At 37.2% G+C, this 16,201-nt stretch overlaps 1 protein-coding gene across 1 annotated transcript; it reads left to right on the top strand.

The window, feature by feature from the left end:
• Positions 1 to 220: 220 nt before the first annotated feature.
• Positions 221 to 15,011, top strand: CD164 (CD164 molecule). The gene is made up of 6 exons (XM_066248458.1): positions 221 to 513; positions 3,478 to 3,564; positions 6,070 to 6,141; positions 7,804 to 7,839; positions 11,145 to 11,189; positions 12,534 to 15,011. The coding sequence occupies exons 1-6, from the start codon at positions 342 to 344 to the stop codon at positions 12,698 to 12,700; spliced, it is 579 nt and encodes a 192-aa protein (XP_066104555.1). The 5' UTR covers positions 221 to 341; the 3' UTR covers positions 12,701 to 15,011.
• The last annotated feature ends 1,190 nt before the right edge of the window (positions 15,012 to 16,201 follow it).

Here is a 16,201-nt window from a genome sequence, read left to right as displayed (position 1 = left end):
CAAGAAAAACCCAGTTGCGTCCTGTGTCGTAATATTAGGGAAAAGAAAATATTTTTATGTCTTTCCAGTTTCTTTGGTATAGTACAGTCTTTTTGAGAGACAGCCTCTCTCGGTTACTTCTAAATGCTTCTGTCCCCCCCCACAGAATTCCAGATGGTATCGCCCATACTCCGCCTCCGCCCCGCGGCGCCCCCGCACGCCGCGGCCTGGGTCGCTCACGTGACTGCAGCGCGCTGCCGCCGGGGGGAGCGAAGTCTAGCAGGCGGCGCCGCAGGAGGCAGAAGGGCTCGCTGAGCGTCTTTCGTTGCATCTGTCGCCGGACCGCCTGCGAAGAGGTCGCAATGTCGGGACTCTCCCGCCTGCCTCTTTGGGCCGTCGCCTGCCTGGCCACGCTCTGTGTGCTGACCGAGGCTCAGAACACCTCCGTAGTTCCCCCGGTGACTTCAGCAACCACCACCAAGATAGTCCCGACGTCGGTGGCGACCCTTTCGCCGGTCCCCAGTCTGGCACCAGGTGAGTGCCTGCCTAACCGGCTTCCTGCGCTCGTTCGCTCTCCCGCCCGGCGGATCTAGGCGGCCCGCGCTCCGGCAACATGGCGGCCCGTCCGGTCCTGTCGGGGCCGGGCGCGGGGTGGCCGGGGCACCCCGGCCGGGGTGGAGAAGCACCCCGGTGGCAAGGCGCGGCCGAGTCCCGGGAGCCGTTGCGCGGCCTCTGACCTCAGTGTCCCGGTCCGAGGTGCTTTATCAAGTGTCTCGTAATTTTAGCCTCGCCCTAGGCTCGGAATAGGGGACGTGGCTTTTTTCTGCGGTGGCAGCAGTGGGGTTGATTACGGGGCGAGGTGACCGGCCTCCTAAGTTGGCCATGAGACCGAGCTCCTTCTCCTCGGTGTTAACCGTGTGTCCGCCTAGGTCCACGCTCCGACGGGAGGCTTCTCCGGAAGTTGGCGAAAGAGGGAAAAGGAATCTGAAGAGACTAGTTTTCGCTGGTGTTTCAGATTTGAGTCTGAGAAACAAGTCGTCTGATATTCAATTACGTTAATTTTGCGATAGGCCTGGGATTTACCTAGATTTGGGCATTTAATTTGGGCATGCTGTGTTCAGAGGACGGAAAGGATCCATTCGTGTGTCCAGTGCTTCACATGTGTCTCTTAGGCTAAACTAGCAGATTGGTAGTGAAATGGATTCGGAGATAAAGTGACTGCCCGGACCATGTGTTCCGTAGTTGTGGAGCTGGGATTGGAATCAGGTCTGTCGGTTTTCTAGAACCCGGTGAAGAACACTCCTTTTGCTAAACTCTGCTGTCAACATCTTAAGGAAGAAATAGGCAATGTCGTAACAATACAAAAAAGAGGGGTAACTATATTTAAGGAAAGAAACCCTGGATTTATAAAACCTGCAACCAGAACGCGATTGTTTATTCTAGTCGATATTGGGTAAAAAGTAACTGGCATTTTGACAGAAAACTTGCTGAGTTTTTATATTGGTACTTTTTTCAGGTTGGTTATATTGTTTTACAGCGTTTTTACTAGTTTTTGTATTTCACTAAAGCTTAATAAAATACATAATGAACTTTTATTATTTGTTAGACTTAGAAGGATGTATGGTAAAATTAAAAAAAGTTTTGAATGAAGGGAAATTGCAGTGCAATACTGGAACTTCTGACTGCACTGTTTTTAAGATTATAGAGTGGAATGTGTTTCATCTCTTCAGTATCTGGCAGTTTCCTCTCAGAATTACAGTTTTGTTGTGTTTTTTTGTTTTTTAAAAGAGAAGTTTGGAAATAGGAAGTTAATTGCCCTTGTGTAATTTAAATGTGTGGAGCTATCATTCACTATGTTGTCCAGACATTCATCATCAAGCACAAAAGGTTTTAAACTAGCATTTTCATCTGTATACAAACCTCCACAAAACTTTCTGCTTTGTGACTCCCTCCTCTGGCACCTTCTGTGTCCCAGTCTCTGATAAATACTGAAGAAGTATTGAAATTCAGTGCCTCTGCTGAACAGATATAGCAGAAGCGAAGGAGAATTCCTCTTCCTTTTGGGGAGGAATCTGGGTTCTAGAAAATGGATAGAGCCCAATTCTATAGTCTTGTTTGTTCAGACTCTGAATTGTAATTAACCTTCATTAAAGTCTTGTTTCTGGGTCGTTTGGTTTAAATGATTGAAAAAGACCTTGCTAACTTGTTAAATGTACACAAATGTAGCCTCCTCTAAATGTGCTATTTCTTAATCTTCAGTCATGAAGAATCTTGGAAGGAGTAGCTCATTTACGAATTACGAATCTCAGGCTTTTCAGAAGGGCATCATCAAATCTTGGGTTCAACCTGTAATACAGCTTTATTACTGTTAAAAATTTTAGTGTCTCATCTGACCAGGTGGTGGTGCAGTGGATAGATCGGCCACCTGGGACATTGAGAATCCTGGTTCGAAACCCCGAGGTCACTGGCTTGAAGCCCAAGATTGCTGGCTTGAGCAAGGGGTCACTGGCTTGGCTGGAAGGGCTCAAGGCACATAGGAGAAGCAATCAGTGAACAACTAATGTGGCACAACTATGAGTTGATGCTCCTCATCTCCTTTCCTGTCTGTATGTCTCTTTCTCTTTCTTAAAAAAAAATAAAAATTTAGTGTCTCATCTGATGTTCTGGGGCAGTGATTTCCTTGTCTGTATCGCTGGCCTTATAACACAGTCTTTTTTTTTTTTTTTTTTTTTTTTTGTTTGTTTTTTTATTTTTTTAAGGATGCTTTAAAATACATCAAGAAATCCTGAATGTCTGTGAAAGGAGTTGACAGGTTAAAAAAGGGGTTGTTTAGATAGGTACCATGAAGTGTACTGAGTGTTGCCATTACCTTGTGTTTGCTTTTTTTTCTTCCCTTTCTCTTGAGTTAACTTTGGCTTCATAAGTCATTTAAAATGATTGGAATTTCTTAGTAAGTCAACTGATAACTTTTTTTGTATGTGTGGTTAAAAAAATCACTAGATCTACCCTCTTAACAGAATTTTTAGGGTACTATACAATATTAACTATAAGCACAATGGTGTACAGTTCTCTACAACTTTTCATCTTATGTGAAACTTTATATTCACGATTAAACAACAGTTCTCCATTTCCCTCCCTCCCCCAACCCCAATAGCTACCATTCTACTTTCTGCTTCTGAGTATGACTATTTTAAATACTTAATAGAAGTAGAATCATGCAGTGTTTGGCCTTCTGTGATTTGATAATGTCACTTAGCATAATGTCTTCAAGGACTGTCCCTGTTGTAGCATGTGACAGTATTTCCTCTTTTTAATGACTGAATAAGATTCTGTTGTATATGTATGTACCCTTTTCATCTGTCAGTAGGTTATAGTTTTAACATTTCTGTGTATTAGTAATTCTGGTATTGTATGAAATGCTTACTGTTTAAGAAAAGATAATACAAATTCAAAATCATTTGCCAATTAATTAATTTCATACATTCCTCCCCACCCCAGAAACCTGTGAAAACCACAACAGCTGTGTTTCCTGTATTAATGCTAGCAGTGCTAATACTACCTGCTTTTGGATAGAATGTAAAAAAGGTAAGAAACTTTGGGATTGTTTTAGTTTTGAGGATGCAAAAACGGTTAGAACATTTAAAAATATACTATAGGGTATTCCTGAACATTCAAAAATTATGTAGAACATTTAGGATAGTGTGTGCTTACTTTGCAAATCAAATACTCTTCCTTTACAGTGCCAATTGCTTAACACTTTCTTCTAAAATCTCCTCTTCCATTTCCCCTCGCCCCTTTTAATTCCTTAAACTTGATAATTAAGGCTCAATCCTTTTAAAAGGAAGAGATTTTAGACCAGCCATTTTCAACCTGTGGGTCGCGACTCCCACACAGGGGTCGCCTAAAGCCATCGGAAAATACATATTTATTATACAATACATTTTTAAATAAAATATGTATTTCCGATGGCTTTAGGCGACCCGTGTTTTGGTCATTCGACCCCCCGCCGGGGTCGCGACCCACAGGTTGAGAACCGCTGTTTTAGACCTTTGTAGGTTACACTGAAATTAGCTGTGAGAGAAAATTGTGAGATCCTCAGAAAACTTCCCCAGAGCCTGACCTGTAGTGGCGCCATGGATAGAGCATCTACCTGGAATACTGAGGTCACTGGTTCAAAACCGTGGGCCTGCCCGGTCAAGGCACATAAGAGAAGTAACTACTAAGAGTTTATGCTTCCTACTCTGTCCCCCCTCCCTTTTCTGTCTCTCCTCTCTAAAATTGATGAATACTTTAAATTAAAAACAAATAAAAACTTTCCCTGAAAAATGTTTAAGGCAGTTATCCTTAATGTGTCCTGCTAGATGAACTAGAGAGAGCTACCATATGAAACTTAAGATAGGGGAGAAGAATGAGATGAGAAGGGAGATGATTCTTTCCTGTGCTTTTGTTAAGTTTTAAAGTTAGCTTTGATTTGAGGGATAGAGTTAGATGAAGATACTTTGAAATGGTAGTTAGGTAGGTAGCTGTTTTTTTCAATATGTAAATAAAAAGCCAAAGCTACATGGTAAACTTCTTTATTCCTCTTGAAAAATTTAAGAGTTCTGAATTTATATCATTATGTAGAAAAGTTTAAAAATGTCTTGTATAAGAGTTACCATATTTTCCCATATATAAGACACACCCTTTTAAAAAAAATTGGGGGTCTAAAAACTGGGTGCTTCTTCTACAGTGGCTCTAGATTTTTTTACTTGCATTTCCTGCGCAAAATTGTTGTCTTTGCGCTCCTTGTTTTGCACTTGTTACCTGGTATATTATAGTAGGTTACGTTTTGCCCTGTTCTACCCAGAAATGGTTCAGAAAAGATTTTTGTATAGTGATGAATTCAAGTTAAAAGTGATCCAGTTTGCAAAAGTAAATAGAAATCATGCTGCTGAAAATAAATTTGGTCCTCCTCCAATTGAGAAATCAATCCGAGACAGTAACGAGGAGTTGTATGAATTTTATGGAGAATAAAACTTGAGTTCAGTAACTTTATATAATCCTTTTTTTCCCCCTTCAAATTTTGGGCCCCAAAATTAAGGTGCATCTTATACATGGGGAAATGTGGTCTTTTTTTTTTTTTAAGGTAATAGAATGGAATTTAAAAGTGCATCTCTCCTTTGATGTATGGCAGAGTTAGCAAGTTTTGGAGCTTGAATACCCTTCTGTAGGACATGTTGGGAAAGCACTCCCTTACATTATAAGCCTTCCACCAGGAATTGGTTTTAGAAGTGCAGAGGACTGACGCAGAGAGTTACTGGAACAGGATTTACTGCTTCCTCACAGTACCTCCCCTGTTTACTAAGCCTTTATTAGATTCTGACCACTTCTCTCTACTGACTCAGCCTTCTTGTGGATTCTAGCAGTTTTCCTTGTACAGTAGTCATACCACAATTTTAAGATATAACTGTTTCTGGTTTGTCTTGTTTGGTATATTCATGTGGATTTTTAAGGTATAATATTTGGAGAGATTTAGTATAATACTGCTAAAACGGGAAAAAGAATAACAGTATTTTGTTGTTCTGTGGATTGACATCTATAATATATATGCCTGAGTTTGATTTTTTTTTCTTTGTGTTTTTCTGAAGTGAGAAGCAGGGAGGCCCAGACAGACTACCGTATGTACTCAACTAGGATCCACCCAGCATGCCCACTAGGGGGCCATGCTCTGCCCATCTGGGGCATTGCTCTGTTGCAGCTGGAGCCATTCTAGCACCTGAGGTGGAGGCCATGGAGCCATCCTCAGCACCTGGGCCAACCTTGTTCCCATGGAGCCCCGGCTGTGGGAGGGGAAGAAAGAGACAGAGAGGAGAGGGGAAAGGGTAGAGAAGCAGATGGGTACTCCTACTGTGTGCCCTGGCTGGGGATTGAACCTGGGACTTCCACATGCCGGGCCATGCTCTACTACTGAGCCAACTGGCCAGGGCATCCTGAGTTTGATATTTGGAAGCTATTCTGGAGCTGAAGAACACAATCAAAGATAATACAAGTGAGTGATTGGTGCTGTTTATCTTGTGTTTTGTTGTTGTTGTTGTTTTTCATCCATAACAGGTAAAAGCTATTGTTCCCGTAATTCAACAGTTAGTGATTGCCAGGTGATGAACAGTACAGAATTTTGTTCTGGTAAGTATTCACATTGGCTGCTTAGGAGAGTCACCACAGAAGTGTGAGGACATCATCACTTCTAGAGTTCTAATCTTGTTAGAGATTTCTGTATGACTAGCATTTATATTGATTGCTGAAAGGACAGTGTTTTGAAAGGACAGTTTGGTTTAGTGATTTGGCTATACTGTGGAATGCTATAAGTTCGGTGTCTCTTTATTATTTTTTTCCCACTTCCAGAAACTCATTGCAGGTTAGACACTCTCTTTATTTATATGTTACAGAACTGGACAGCCTTGTTCTGGCACTTTTCTTGGGTATGGTACTAGTGAATATCATACTGTCCAGCATAGTTTGTGCCATTGCTAAATTGATGATCTCTGTATTTGTCCATTTTCTGTACTTTAACTTGAGGAATTTGATTACTCTTTAACCATTACTGTTTGCCCAGGAAATAGTTAAAATTCTGAGCTGAAACAGGATTTTTCTAACGACTATAAATTGATAGAAAAGTTAAGCTCTTAATGTGGTACATAGATAATCATTAAATTGAACAAAAGGTTTTTCTGGAGAGTATCAATACCTAGAAAGACTACCCTTAAGTATTTATTTATTTATTTATATTTTTCTGAAGCTGGAAACAGGGAGGCAGTCAGACAGACTCCCGCATGCGCGAGGCCATGGAGCCATCCTCAGTGCCCTGGCCATCTTTGCTCCAGTGGAGCCTTGGCTGTGGGAGGGGAAGAGAGAGACAGAGAGGAAGGAGAGGGGGAGGGGTGGAGAAGCAGATGGGTGCTTCTCCTGTGTGCCCTGGCCGGGAATCGAACCCGGGTCCCCCGCACGCCAGGCCGACGCTCTACCGCTGAGCCAACCGGCCAGGGCCAACTATTTAATTTTGGTAGGAGTTTTTCCATCTCTCCCATCCCAACGTGAACACTAAGAATTTCATTAGTATAAGATCGATTACACCCTATGTACAGTGTAGTAACATGGTTTAGGTGGTAAATGAATAAACATTTTAATAGTTGTTTTAATGTCTGTTAGAAAAAATTAACTATATCATAGACTTATGAGTTCATGATGATATTGTTTAGAAATAAGATTAAGTAAAATATTTGAAGAGCCATTAAAGAAAAACTGAACAATTCTTATTTGATAATGTATCACATTATAGTGGTTTAAGACTTTCTCTCATGTAAAGGAAGTTTGGGCTCGGGTGCAGCTAGAGTTCTGCATTAGGAGCTCTGCAATCATTAGGGACCCAGGCTCCTTCTAGGTTTTTTTTGCCATTCCTCAAAAATGGCTTTGACCTTACTCTCTAGGGTGAGTTCTCATGTTGAAGCCATCTACTTGGTTTTTGTGCCAGCAGAAAGAGAAAGAAAAGACAGGCCCTTATCTACTTGACAGATACATCCTAGAGGTTAAACATGGCTGTATGGCTGCAGAGGACACTCTGAGAAGTCTGCTGTGGGGGAGAGAAGTGTCAGTAAAAATTGGTAGTCCTATTTCTAAAGAAGAAAAGTGTGTACTATTGGGTGAGAGCCAGCTGTCAGTTTTCTTCACAGGTGTTACTAAAATGTAAAAATTGTAAAATGGCACTCAAATGACTGTAGGTTAGGAAATAGTGTTAGAGATTGTGATATTTTAGATAATTTTGACTTACATGTTTTTTTTTTTAAATAGTGCCCACTATTGCTCCAGTGCCAACCAATTCTACAGGTAATACAAGATAATTGACTATTTTCCTTCTCTTTCTCCTAAGAGTTTTAAGCTCTCTTGATGGATAACATTTTAGTAAATACCTTAAAGTTGTTGATTTTTTTAAATTAGTAGATATATTTAGCTTTGAAACACAATAATTACATTAATGTATACTGTGTGTGACAGTGACATACAACTTTGGTGTTTCATATCCATTGAATCTGAGTGGATTTCCCATAGCTTTTGTACATTGAGTCCACAAACAGCTTTTTGTAGGTTTTGCAGAAACCTTTGGAAATAAAAAAAAGCCTAAGGCAAGTTGAAATTCCTTACAATTTCCATCATCTAAAGCAGGGGTCCCCAAACTTTTTACACAGGAGTCCAGTTCACTGTCCCTCAGACCGTTGGAGGGCCAGACTTATAAAAAAAACTATGAACAAATCCCTATGCACACTGCACATATCTTATTTTAAAGTAAAAAAACAAAATGAGAACAAATACAATATTTAAAATAAAGAACAAGTAAATTTAAATCAACAAGCTGACCAGTATTTCAATGGGAACTATGCTCCTCTCACCGACCACCAATGAAAGAGGTACCCCTTCCGGAAGTGCGGTGGGGGCCGGATAAATGGCCTCAGGGGGCCGCAGTTTGGGGACCCCTGATCTAAAGGTATACCAAAATGTTTTAAGTGATTCAGTTCTTCTAGTCTTTTCTCTATATATATCTAAATAACTACACTGAATATGAAATTGGATAATATGTACCTGCATGTTTGAATGTTTCCCTTTTATTGCAAGCATTGTTGTACACACTTTACACTCCGTGCTTTTGGTTAAATAGGTTGGAATACCTTACATTTTGAAAGATTTGGGCAGCTGTGAGCTAGCTTGTCCCAGGTTTCGCTAGCCAGTTGTGCCACACTCTTTTCAACTACACGGTCAGTGATACCTTGTTGGTATCTTGAATGAGAGCTACAGTGGAAATATTCATGCCATGGAAACCTGCAGATGCTATGAAACTATTCTGGAGAGCACACAGTGGTGTGTGCCCTTAAACATGTAGCACTCATTAGAAATCATTGTCTAAGAAGGGATTAAAGGTTAATGAAAGCAGAGATGTTGAGAGAAAACCAATTTCCAGAAGATGAGATGTGAATAGAAAGAGAGAGGAGGAAATGATTTCCCCACTATTTTTGTGGGTCCATTTTTAATTCCTTCCTCATGAGTTTTGGTGTATGCTTACAGAAAATGCATGAATTGAGTGACAGTTAGTGGTTGAAGAAAAAAAACCCTTTGTATGCTCTCTTTCCATGGCTACTGCTGAAAGGACCAGGTGAGAAATTAAGGGACTGTTTAATGCAAAGAGAATATGATGTATGTTAATGAAAATAGTCTTCTGCCAGTATAAATATTATAAACAAATATGTATAAATAACATCTTAAAATAAAATGACTAAATTATGTGAAGAAATATAATGAAAAATGTTCATAATATATTAAGTGAAAGACAAATATATAGTTCTAACAGATTTTATTTTGTGTTACATACATGTCTAGAAAAATGGCTGGCAGAAAAAAACGTGGTACTCAGAGTGATGGGATTACCTAATGTCTGTTTCCTATCTAGCAGCTTTTATAACCTATGAATTATTTTATTTATTTTTGTGTGACAGAGAGAGAGGGACAGATGGGGACAGACAGGAAGGGAGGGAGATAAGAAGCATCAATTCTTTGTTGCAGCACCTTAGTTACTTATTGATTATTTTCTCATATGTGCCTTGACCACGGGGCTATAGCAGACCGAGTGACACCTTGCTCAAGCCAGCGACCTTGGGGTTTCGAACCTTGGTCCTCTGCGTCCCAGTCTATTCTCTATCCACTGTGCCACCGCCTGGTCAGGCGGAATTATTTTTTTAAATGGAAGGAACATACAATAGGTCAGTTAAGGTACATTCCCTAAGTAGTATCTAATTTTGAAAGTTTTGTTAATATGCTTTGGTCAGAAGTAAAAAGAGTATAAATATTCATACAAAATTAGTAAGAGCATTTTAAGATTGAAAAAGAATTTAATATATGTTTAATTTGTAAAGTATTTTTTTCAGTTACATAGAATGTGTAAGCTATAAAAACTGCATGGATTATAAATCTTAAAATAATCATAGCCTCTAATCTGGGAGTTCTGTGTAGGAATCAGTCATATCAGAGATGAGATCAGATATTTCCCTATAAGATATTTATAGATTGGAGAAATGATAGGTGACCTAATTGTCCAACCAAGAGCAGGTTGGGTAAAATATACACAGTAGTGAGAGAAAAAAGGATACATCCATCAGTAGTATCAGTGGTAATAGAAGTCTCTTAATCTAGTGCTTTAGTTCCTAAAATGTTACATTCAATCTGATTCTTTTCCTGAATGTACATTTCTTCAGAGGCATTATCAGATATTTACTTGAGCTCATATAGTATGGTAGACAGAGGTTCCCCTGCGTTTGTCTGATCTAATCTGGGGAAACTACAGCCTCAGGGCACCTGTTCTTATAAATAAAGTTTTATTGAAACACAACAATGACCACATTTGTATATTGTCTTCGGCTGTTTTTTGCACTCACAGTGCACAAAGCCTAAAATACTTTCTGCCCCTTTAAGAAGTTTGCCAACCCCCTGAAATGAAGAAGATGAGCATATCTTGATATACCCACATAAGAAATACTGAGCTACACTGGTTAGCCTTGACTTTTTAAGTTAATAGTTTTTGTCTTGGAAGCAATATTATTTACAAAGAACCTATACTGCCTGACCTGTGGTGGCGCAGTGGATAAAGCATTGACCTGGAAATGCTGAGGTTGCCGGTTCGAAAGCCTGGGCTTGCCTGGTCAAGGCACATATGGGAGTTGATGCTTCCAGCTCCTCCCCCCTTTCTCTCTCTCTGTTTCTCCCTCTCCTCTCTAAAATGAATAAATAAATTTAAAAAAAAAAATTAAGAAAAAAAAAAGAACCTATACTTCCTTCACCTAAACACTAATTTTTGCCTTTTGTGTCTTTTTGCAAACTTTATCCAAATGTATACCATACTTAGATTTTACACATAGATGTTAACATAGATAACATTTTTATGATTGCTTACTGTTTTAAAATACATTTAAAAGCTAGTATTTTGGATGTATACATATGTTAGTGAACCATTAACTAAAATTTGGCCTTTATTCTCTAAAAAATTGAAAGTATGTTGAAAATGGTGGCATTATTTTTAAAAGGTAAATGCTAGATAATTGGGAAGTTTAGAATTTTTAAGTTCTTAATGCATTTTGTTTACATTCCAGCTGTACCCACAACTACATCTTTGTCTTCTACAACTACTACTACAGGTAATTGAGGTTTTTTTTAAATAACAGGCAGGATGTGTGTGAACCATTGCCTTTTACTATTTTGGCCATAATTTTCCTGTTTTGCTCATGAATGGTTATGAACTGAAACTCATATCTTATATTTAGAGTACCAAGAGGATAGTAGACTAGTAAAGCAATAATGACAGGTTTACTGAGAGTCCTTTTCTGTTTCTTTAGTGTGTAATCACATTTGGCATGACATGTTAGAATAAATAATGTTTTCCCAAAACCGTCTTAGTACAACTTATAGGTGAACTCTAATTTATTATAACTTAAATTAAATACTGATTACTGTTAGGAATGGGTTATGTGCTGTATTAGATTATAGCAATTTGAGTGAATAAAGCCATCTTTTTTTTACTGAAAAATATTAAAAGTCAAAATCACTATTAAATGTGTACCTTGGCCATATTTCTTAATGATTTGACATGTTATAAACTAAGTTATATTTAGGTTATGCCACAAAACAAGCTTAGGAACCCTTCCCTCTGTCCATATTTAAAATACTGTTTCGTTTCTGATGACTCTTTTGTAATTTTTTTGGATCTTTTGGCTTCATTCTGAAACTACTTTCAGTTTCACTGAAGCCATTCTGTCTTCACAAGAAGAAACACAGCACAGTTGTAATTTTAAAGCAGGCCAACTTATCTACGGCCTCTATAACCAGTGGTTATTTGATATTCTGTATAAGAAAAAATTACTTTAGATGAAAATTGCTTTTTATTAAAGTGGGCAGTGCTCCATTTGAAACATTTTTACTCCCTGAGAAGGAACCCAAATGTTTGTGCCTCTTTCCCCCAGGACTTGGTAATAACTTTCTTACAGTGTAAAATATGCAGAGCAAGATTTAAGATACTTTCAGTGATTTCTTTACATAATGGAATAATAAATTGCAGATACTTGATTATTTTTGTAATTTGAAAAATTACAACCAGTGTAGCTTATATGTTTAATAAAATTCCAAAGGTATTAATATTCAACACAAATAATAATATTTACTCTAGCAATTAGGTACAGTCTAAAGAAATTGCAAATTTTAAACATGCTTTACATGTTCCCAGGGCTTAATTAATATACCAGGAGAGTCTTTTTCTGTAATTTTTGTACTTGAAGTTGTATAGCAGCATTAACCACTTAATATCATCAGACAGAATGAAGAATGGGGTTGATAAATAATTGCCTCAATTAGGTATAAATTCTAGTTGTAATGCCTTGTCTCGAGAGATATTGCTTTATAGAATTTAACAAACAGCAAAATAAAAACTTAGGTGGGTCTTGAAATTATGACAGAAACTCATGAAACTTGTTATTCTGTCTTAACAGGTTCATCTAATACCACTTTAACTCCGACTTCACAACCTATGCGGAAGTCGACCTTTGATGCAGCCAGTTTTATTGGAGGAATTGTCCTTGTCTTGGGTGTTCAGGCTGTAATTTTCTTTCTCTATAAATTCTGCAAATCGAAAGAACGAAACTACCACACTCTGTAAACAGACCCATTAGATTAACAAGGACTGGTGTATAACTCAATAAAACCAAAATATTATCTTTCAAGATATCCCACATGGAAGACGCTATTGCAGGATCTTTAAATTTTCAAAGGATGCATACAGGATATTTTGGAGCATCATGCTTGAAGAAATATCAGTTAAATCATTTTGCTCAACAGAAATATTTAGAATATTCTGCATGAATCCTTATGGCTGTCTTCTTTTATTTTAAATGGCTGCTACTGTGGGATTATGTTCTCTTTTCTTGACATGCCAAATGTAACTCTGTAAGTGATGGAAAACATTGTTCTGTGCAGACAACCTCATGACTCTTGGCAGTTAAATTTAGTCGTTTTAAAGCCTAAAAGCTGCATTATTTATATCCTAACTCAGGATGTAGTTTAGTGGCCAGCATTGAGAAGAACGTGCCAAATGAGCAGGTAGATTTTTGGCTATCATTTCAAAAATGGAATAAATTTGTTTAATATTCATATAGTAATCTGTATCCTAGAGTAAAATTTTGTGCTTGATAGCAGTTATTTTTTCTACATTAGAAATAAGATGCCACACAGGGAATTACATTCCAGATTTTAAAAAGTGAATGGAAAAGATACAAACCATTAAAGTATAGCAGGTTATTGTTAATACTTGTAAAGCACCTTATATCATTGAGAAAATAAAGAACAGTGCCTTAAGACTGAAAGGTAGATTGTAACTTAAAAATGTTATTTGTTTCCCATTACGGAAGACAAAAGGTTAATCTGAGGCTATAACTTGATGTGAGCAGTAGTAAACCTGCTTTTAGATATATACTGTTAATATTTAATTGAAAATTTACCTACTTCAGACCTGAGGAACTAAAGCTAAAGGATGTTACACAAAGTTGAAAGTCTTCATCTATTGAACCTCTCAACTTATATCTTATGGCTGTTAAAAATATAATAGAGATTAAAATTGATTTCATTATATTTTCCTTTGTACTTCAAAAAAGTATCAACATTTGTATTTCAAAACACTATCTCGAAAAATAACTTTCATAAAGCAAGAAGGAATAATTAGTTGTTTTAGAATTCTTTACTGAGAATCATTTTAAGTTTTGAGATAGTAAATGTGACTAGTGTAATTAAAATCTGGAGTTTTGGTTGATCACAGTACTGTAGATTTTTGATAATGATTGCCCTGGCTAAAGAAGAGTTTGTGCTTTCCCTTTTCTTGGTTTCAGTTCCTGTAGCATAGTAAGCATGCATACTTTTATTTCTTTCGTTTTCTTAGGAAGCACTAGATTTTTTGGTTTTAGAGCAATACTGGCTCCCTGCCTTTGACACATTGGATTATCATAGGCTTAAAATTAGTTTAAAAAGAGCTCTTGTTTTTCTAGATCATTAAAGTTTTTTTTGTTTTAGTTTCTTTAGCCAATAATGGCTGAGTTTAGCCCTTGGTTTTCAATACTTTGTGGTAGGAAGTGGCAGGTTGCGTAGGTCCATTTCAAAAGCCAAAATTTCTAGCATTTAGATAATTATATTAAAAGTTCTTAAAATGAAGATTTACTTGTTTCTTAGTTACTCTGCTGATACAGCTAAAGTTTGTTTTACTTGCAGATTAGTACATACACCTAATGTTTTCAAGTGCCTTAATTGTTTAAAATCTCTGGCTTCAAAGGTTTTTGGGGAAAAAGTAGGTTTTCCTCACATATTTGTGTTTTCATTAGTAGTAATATTCTAGGTACCTCACAAAAAATTTTACTATGGTGCCATGACTGGTAGTTTTTAGTGAGTGCTATAAGATGCAAGATATATTTGAGAGTATGCAGAGTTTCCATTCCTCCCAAAGTGGCAAAAATTAGGTAGAATGGTATAATTGTCATTTACCTAGAAATGAATACCTTGTCACACATTAATGTCAACACATATAGCAATTTTTGTGAAGATGTAGCTAATGAAGCCTCTACTGTAATTTTGAATACTGCTTTAACAACAAAATCATATAATACGAAATTAGGTTTTGCAAGAAGAGCTCTTAAACAGAACTTGGCCTTTCCCCCTCCTTTAGCAATTTAGTATCTGGAGCCATTAATAATTTTTGGGTTTTTTTAATCCAGAAGGTATATAAAAAGCCTTTTCAGATTTTTCATCTGATTATTTCATGCAGATGTAGTTCTATCAAAATACCTTATGATATTTGTTGTACAGGCAGACACTGCTGTATTTAGAAATTTCTATTTTAGTTCATTTAAAACTGCAAAACCAATCTGTATCATGTACCAAACTGATTTAAAATAAATCTACATGTTTATTGAATTGCTTTTATATTAGCTGAAGTGTGTTTTTGCTTTTTTAAAAAATTAACATGGAGTGACATTGGGTAATGAGATTATGTAAATTTCTGTGATATATGATCTATATATTGTATTGTGTGCCTACCACCCAAAGTCAAATTATCTTCCCTTACCATATATTTGGCCCCCTTTACTACCCCTCACCCCCCTTTCTTCTGGTAATCACCATACTATTTGTATCCATGAGTTTCTGTTTTATATCCCACTTAAGAGTGAAATCATGTAGTTCTTAGCTTTCTCTGATTTACTAGCATAGTATTCTCAAGGTCCACCCATTTTTTTTGCATGTGGCAGTATTTCATCTTTTCTGACTGGGTAGTGTTCTGTATAATATGACCCACATCTGTGTTTTTGCTTTTTGATTATGGCATTTAGTGCAAGTAAATTTACCTTATCACTGTTTGAGGTTGGGTTGTCTGCTCTGTTTTTATTGCTCTTCAAGACCAGCAGATAGTAACTAAAGTATGTATTCATTAGTAGAGAACAGCCTTAGAAGTGATAGTTGGAGGGATGACTTTTGTATACCTGTGGGAGGGATGTCTCAATTGATCTTCCACATATCAATAGAAATCATTCACTTAAGCTCTACCAAGTAACAAATTTATGAGACTAGCATTTTTCATTGTAAATCTGAAAGCTTGTTTATAATTGCCTTTTTAGTTCAGTTTGCATGTTAAGTAAAACTGGGCTTCTGTTTAGAGTACTTTGTATAAATAGTAAGTCACAGTTAGTATGTGAAATTTTTTGATCCATGTTTTGGCCAAGATTATATTCTATATTTAATCACAGAATATGGACTAAGAATACCCTATATGCCTTAAAATCCAGAAGAGTGGATTTAATAATTTTGCTGTAGAAGTTAATATTTGGTTTCATATTAGCCTTATCTGTGATCAAGTTTGGTAAATATAAAACTGCCAAGCTTGAAGATTCCTGGAAATGTTGCTAGAGACAAATTACTGTTTTGATAAGAATATGGTTCAAATTTTTTTAGATGATAAAGTCCTGTGACACCCATGTAATTACCATTTCTTGTGCTCTCCATCACTTTGCTACTGGTACTTTAACATTTCTAGTTATGGTACACGTGTTGATGAATTCTTTGTTTCTGTGTATCTTTCAGTTTCTTTTTTTCTGAAAGATGTTTTAATTGGATACAGAATTTT

Source organism: Saccopteryx bilineata, chromosome 12, assembly GCF_036850765.1.
Source record: "Saccopteryx bilineata isolate mSacBil1 chromosome 12, mSacBil1_pri_phased_curated, whole genome shotgun sequence".
NCBI classification, from domain to species: domain Eukaryota; kingdom Metazoa; phylum Chordata; class Mammalia; order Chiroptera; family Emballonuridae; genus Saccopteryx; species Saccopteryx bilineata.
This window is presented reverse-complemented; position numbering and strand designations above follow the sequence as displayed.

What these genes read in the sequence shown, in the direction of transcription:
- CD164 (XM_066248458.1), top strand. Translation starts at nt 342, where the DNA reads ATGTCGGGACTCTCCCGCCTGCCTCTTTGGGCCGTCGCCTGCCTGGCC. An exon ending in TTGGATAGAATGTAAAAAAG is followed by an intron (nt 3,565 to 6,069) that starts GTAAGAAACTTT and finishes CATCCATAACAG; the next exon opens with GTAAAAGCTATTGTTCCCGT. An exon ending in CAGTACAGAATTTTGTTCTG is followed by an intron (nt 6,142 to 7,803) that starts GTAAGTATTCAC and finishes TTTTTTAAATAG; the next exon opens with TGCCCACTATTGCTCCAGTG.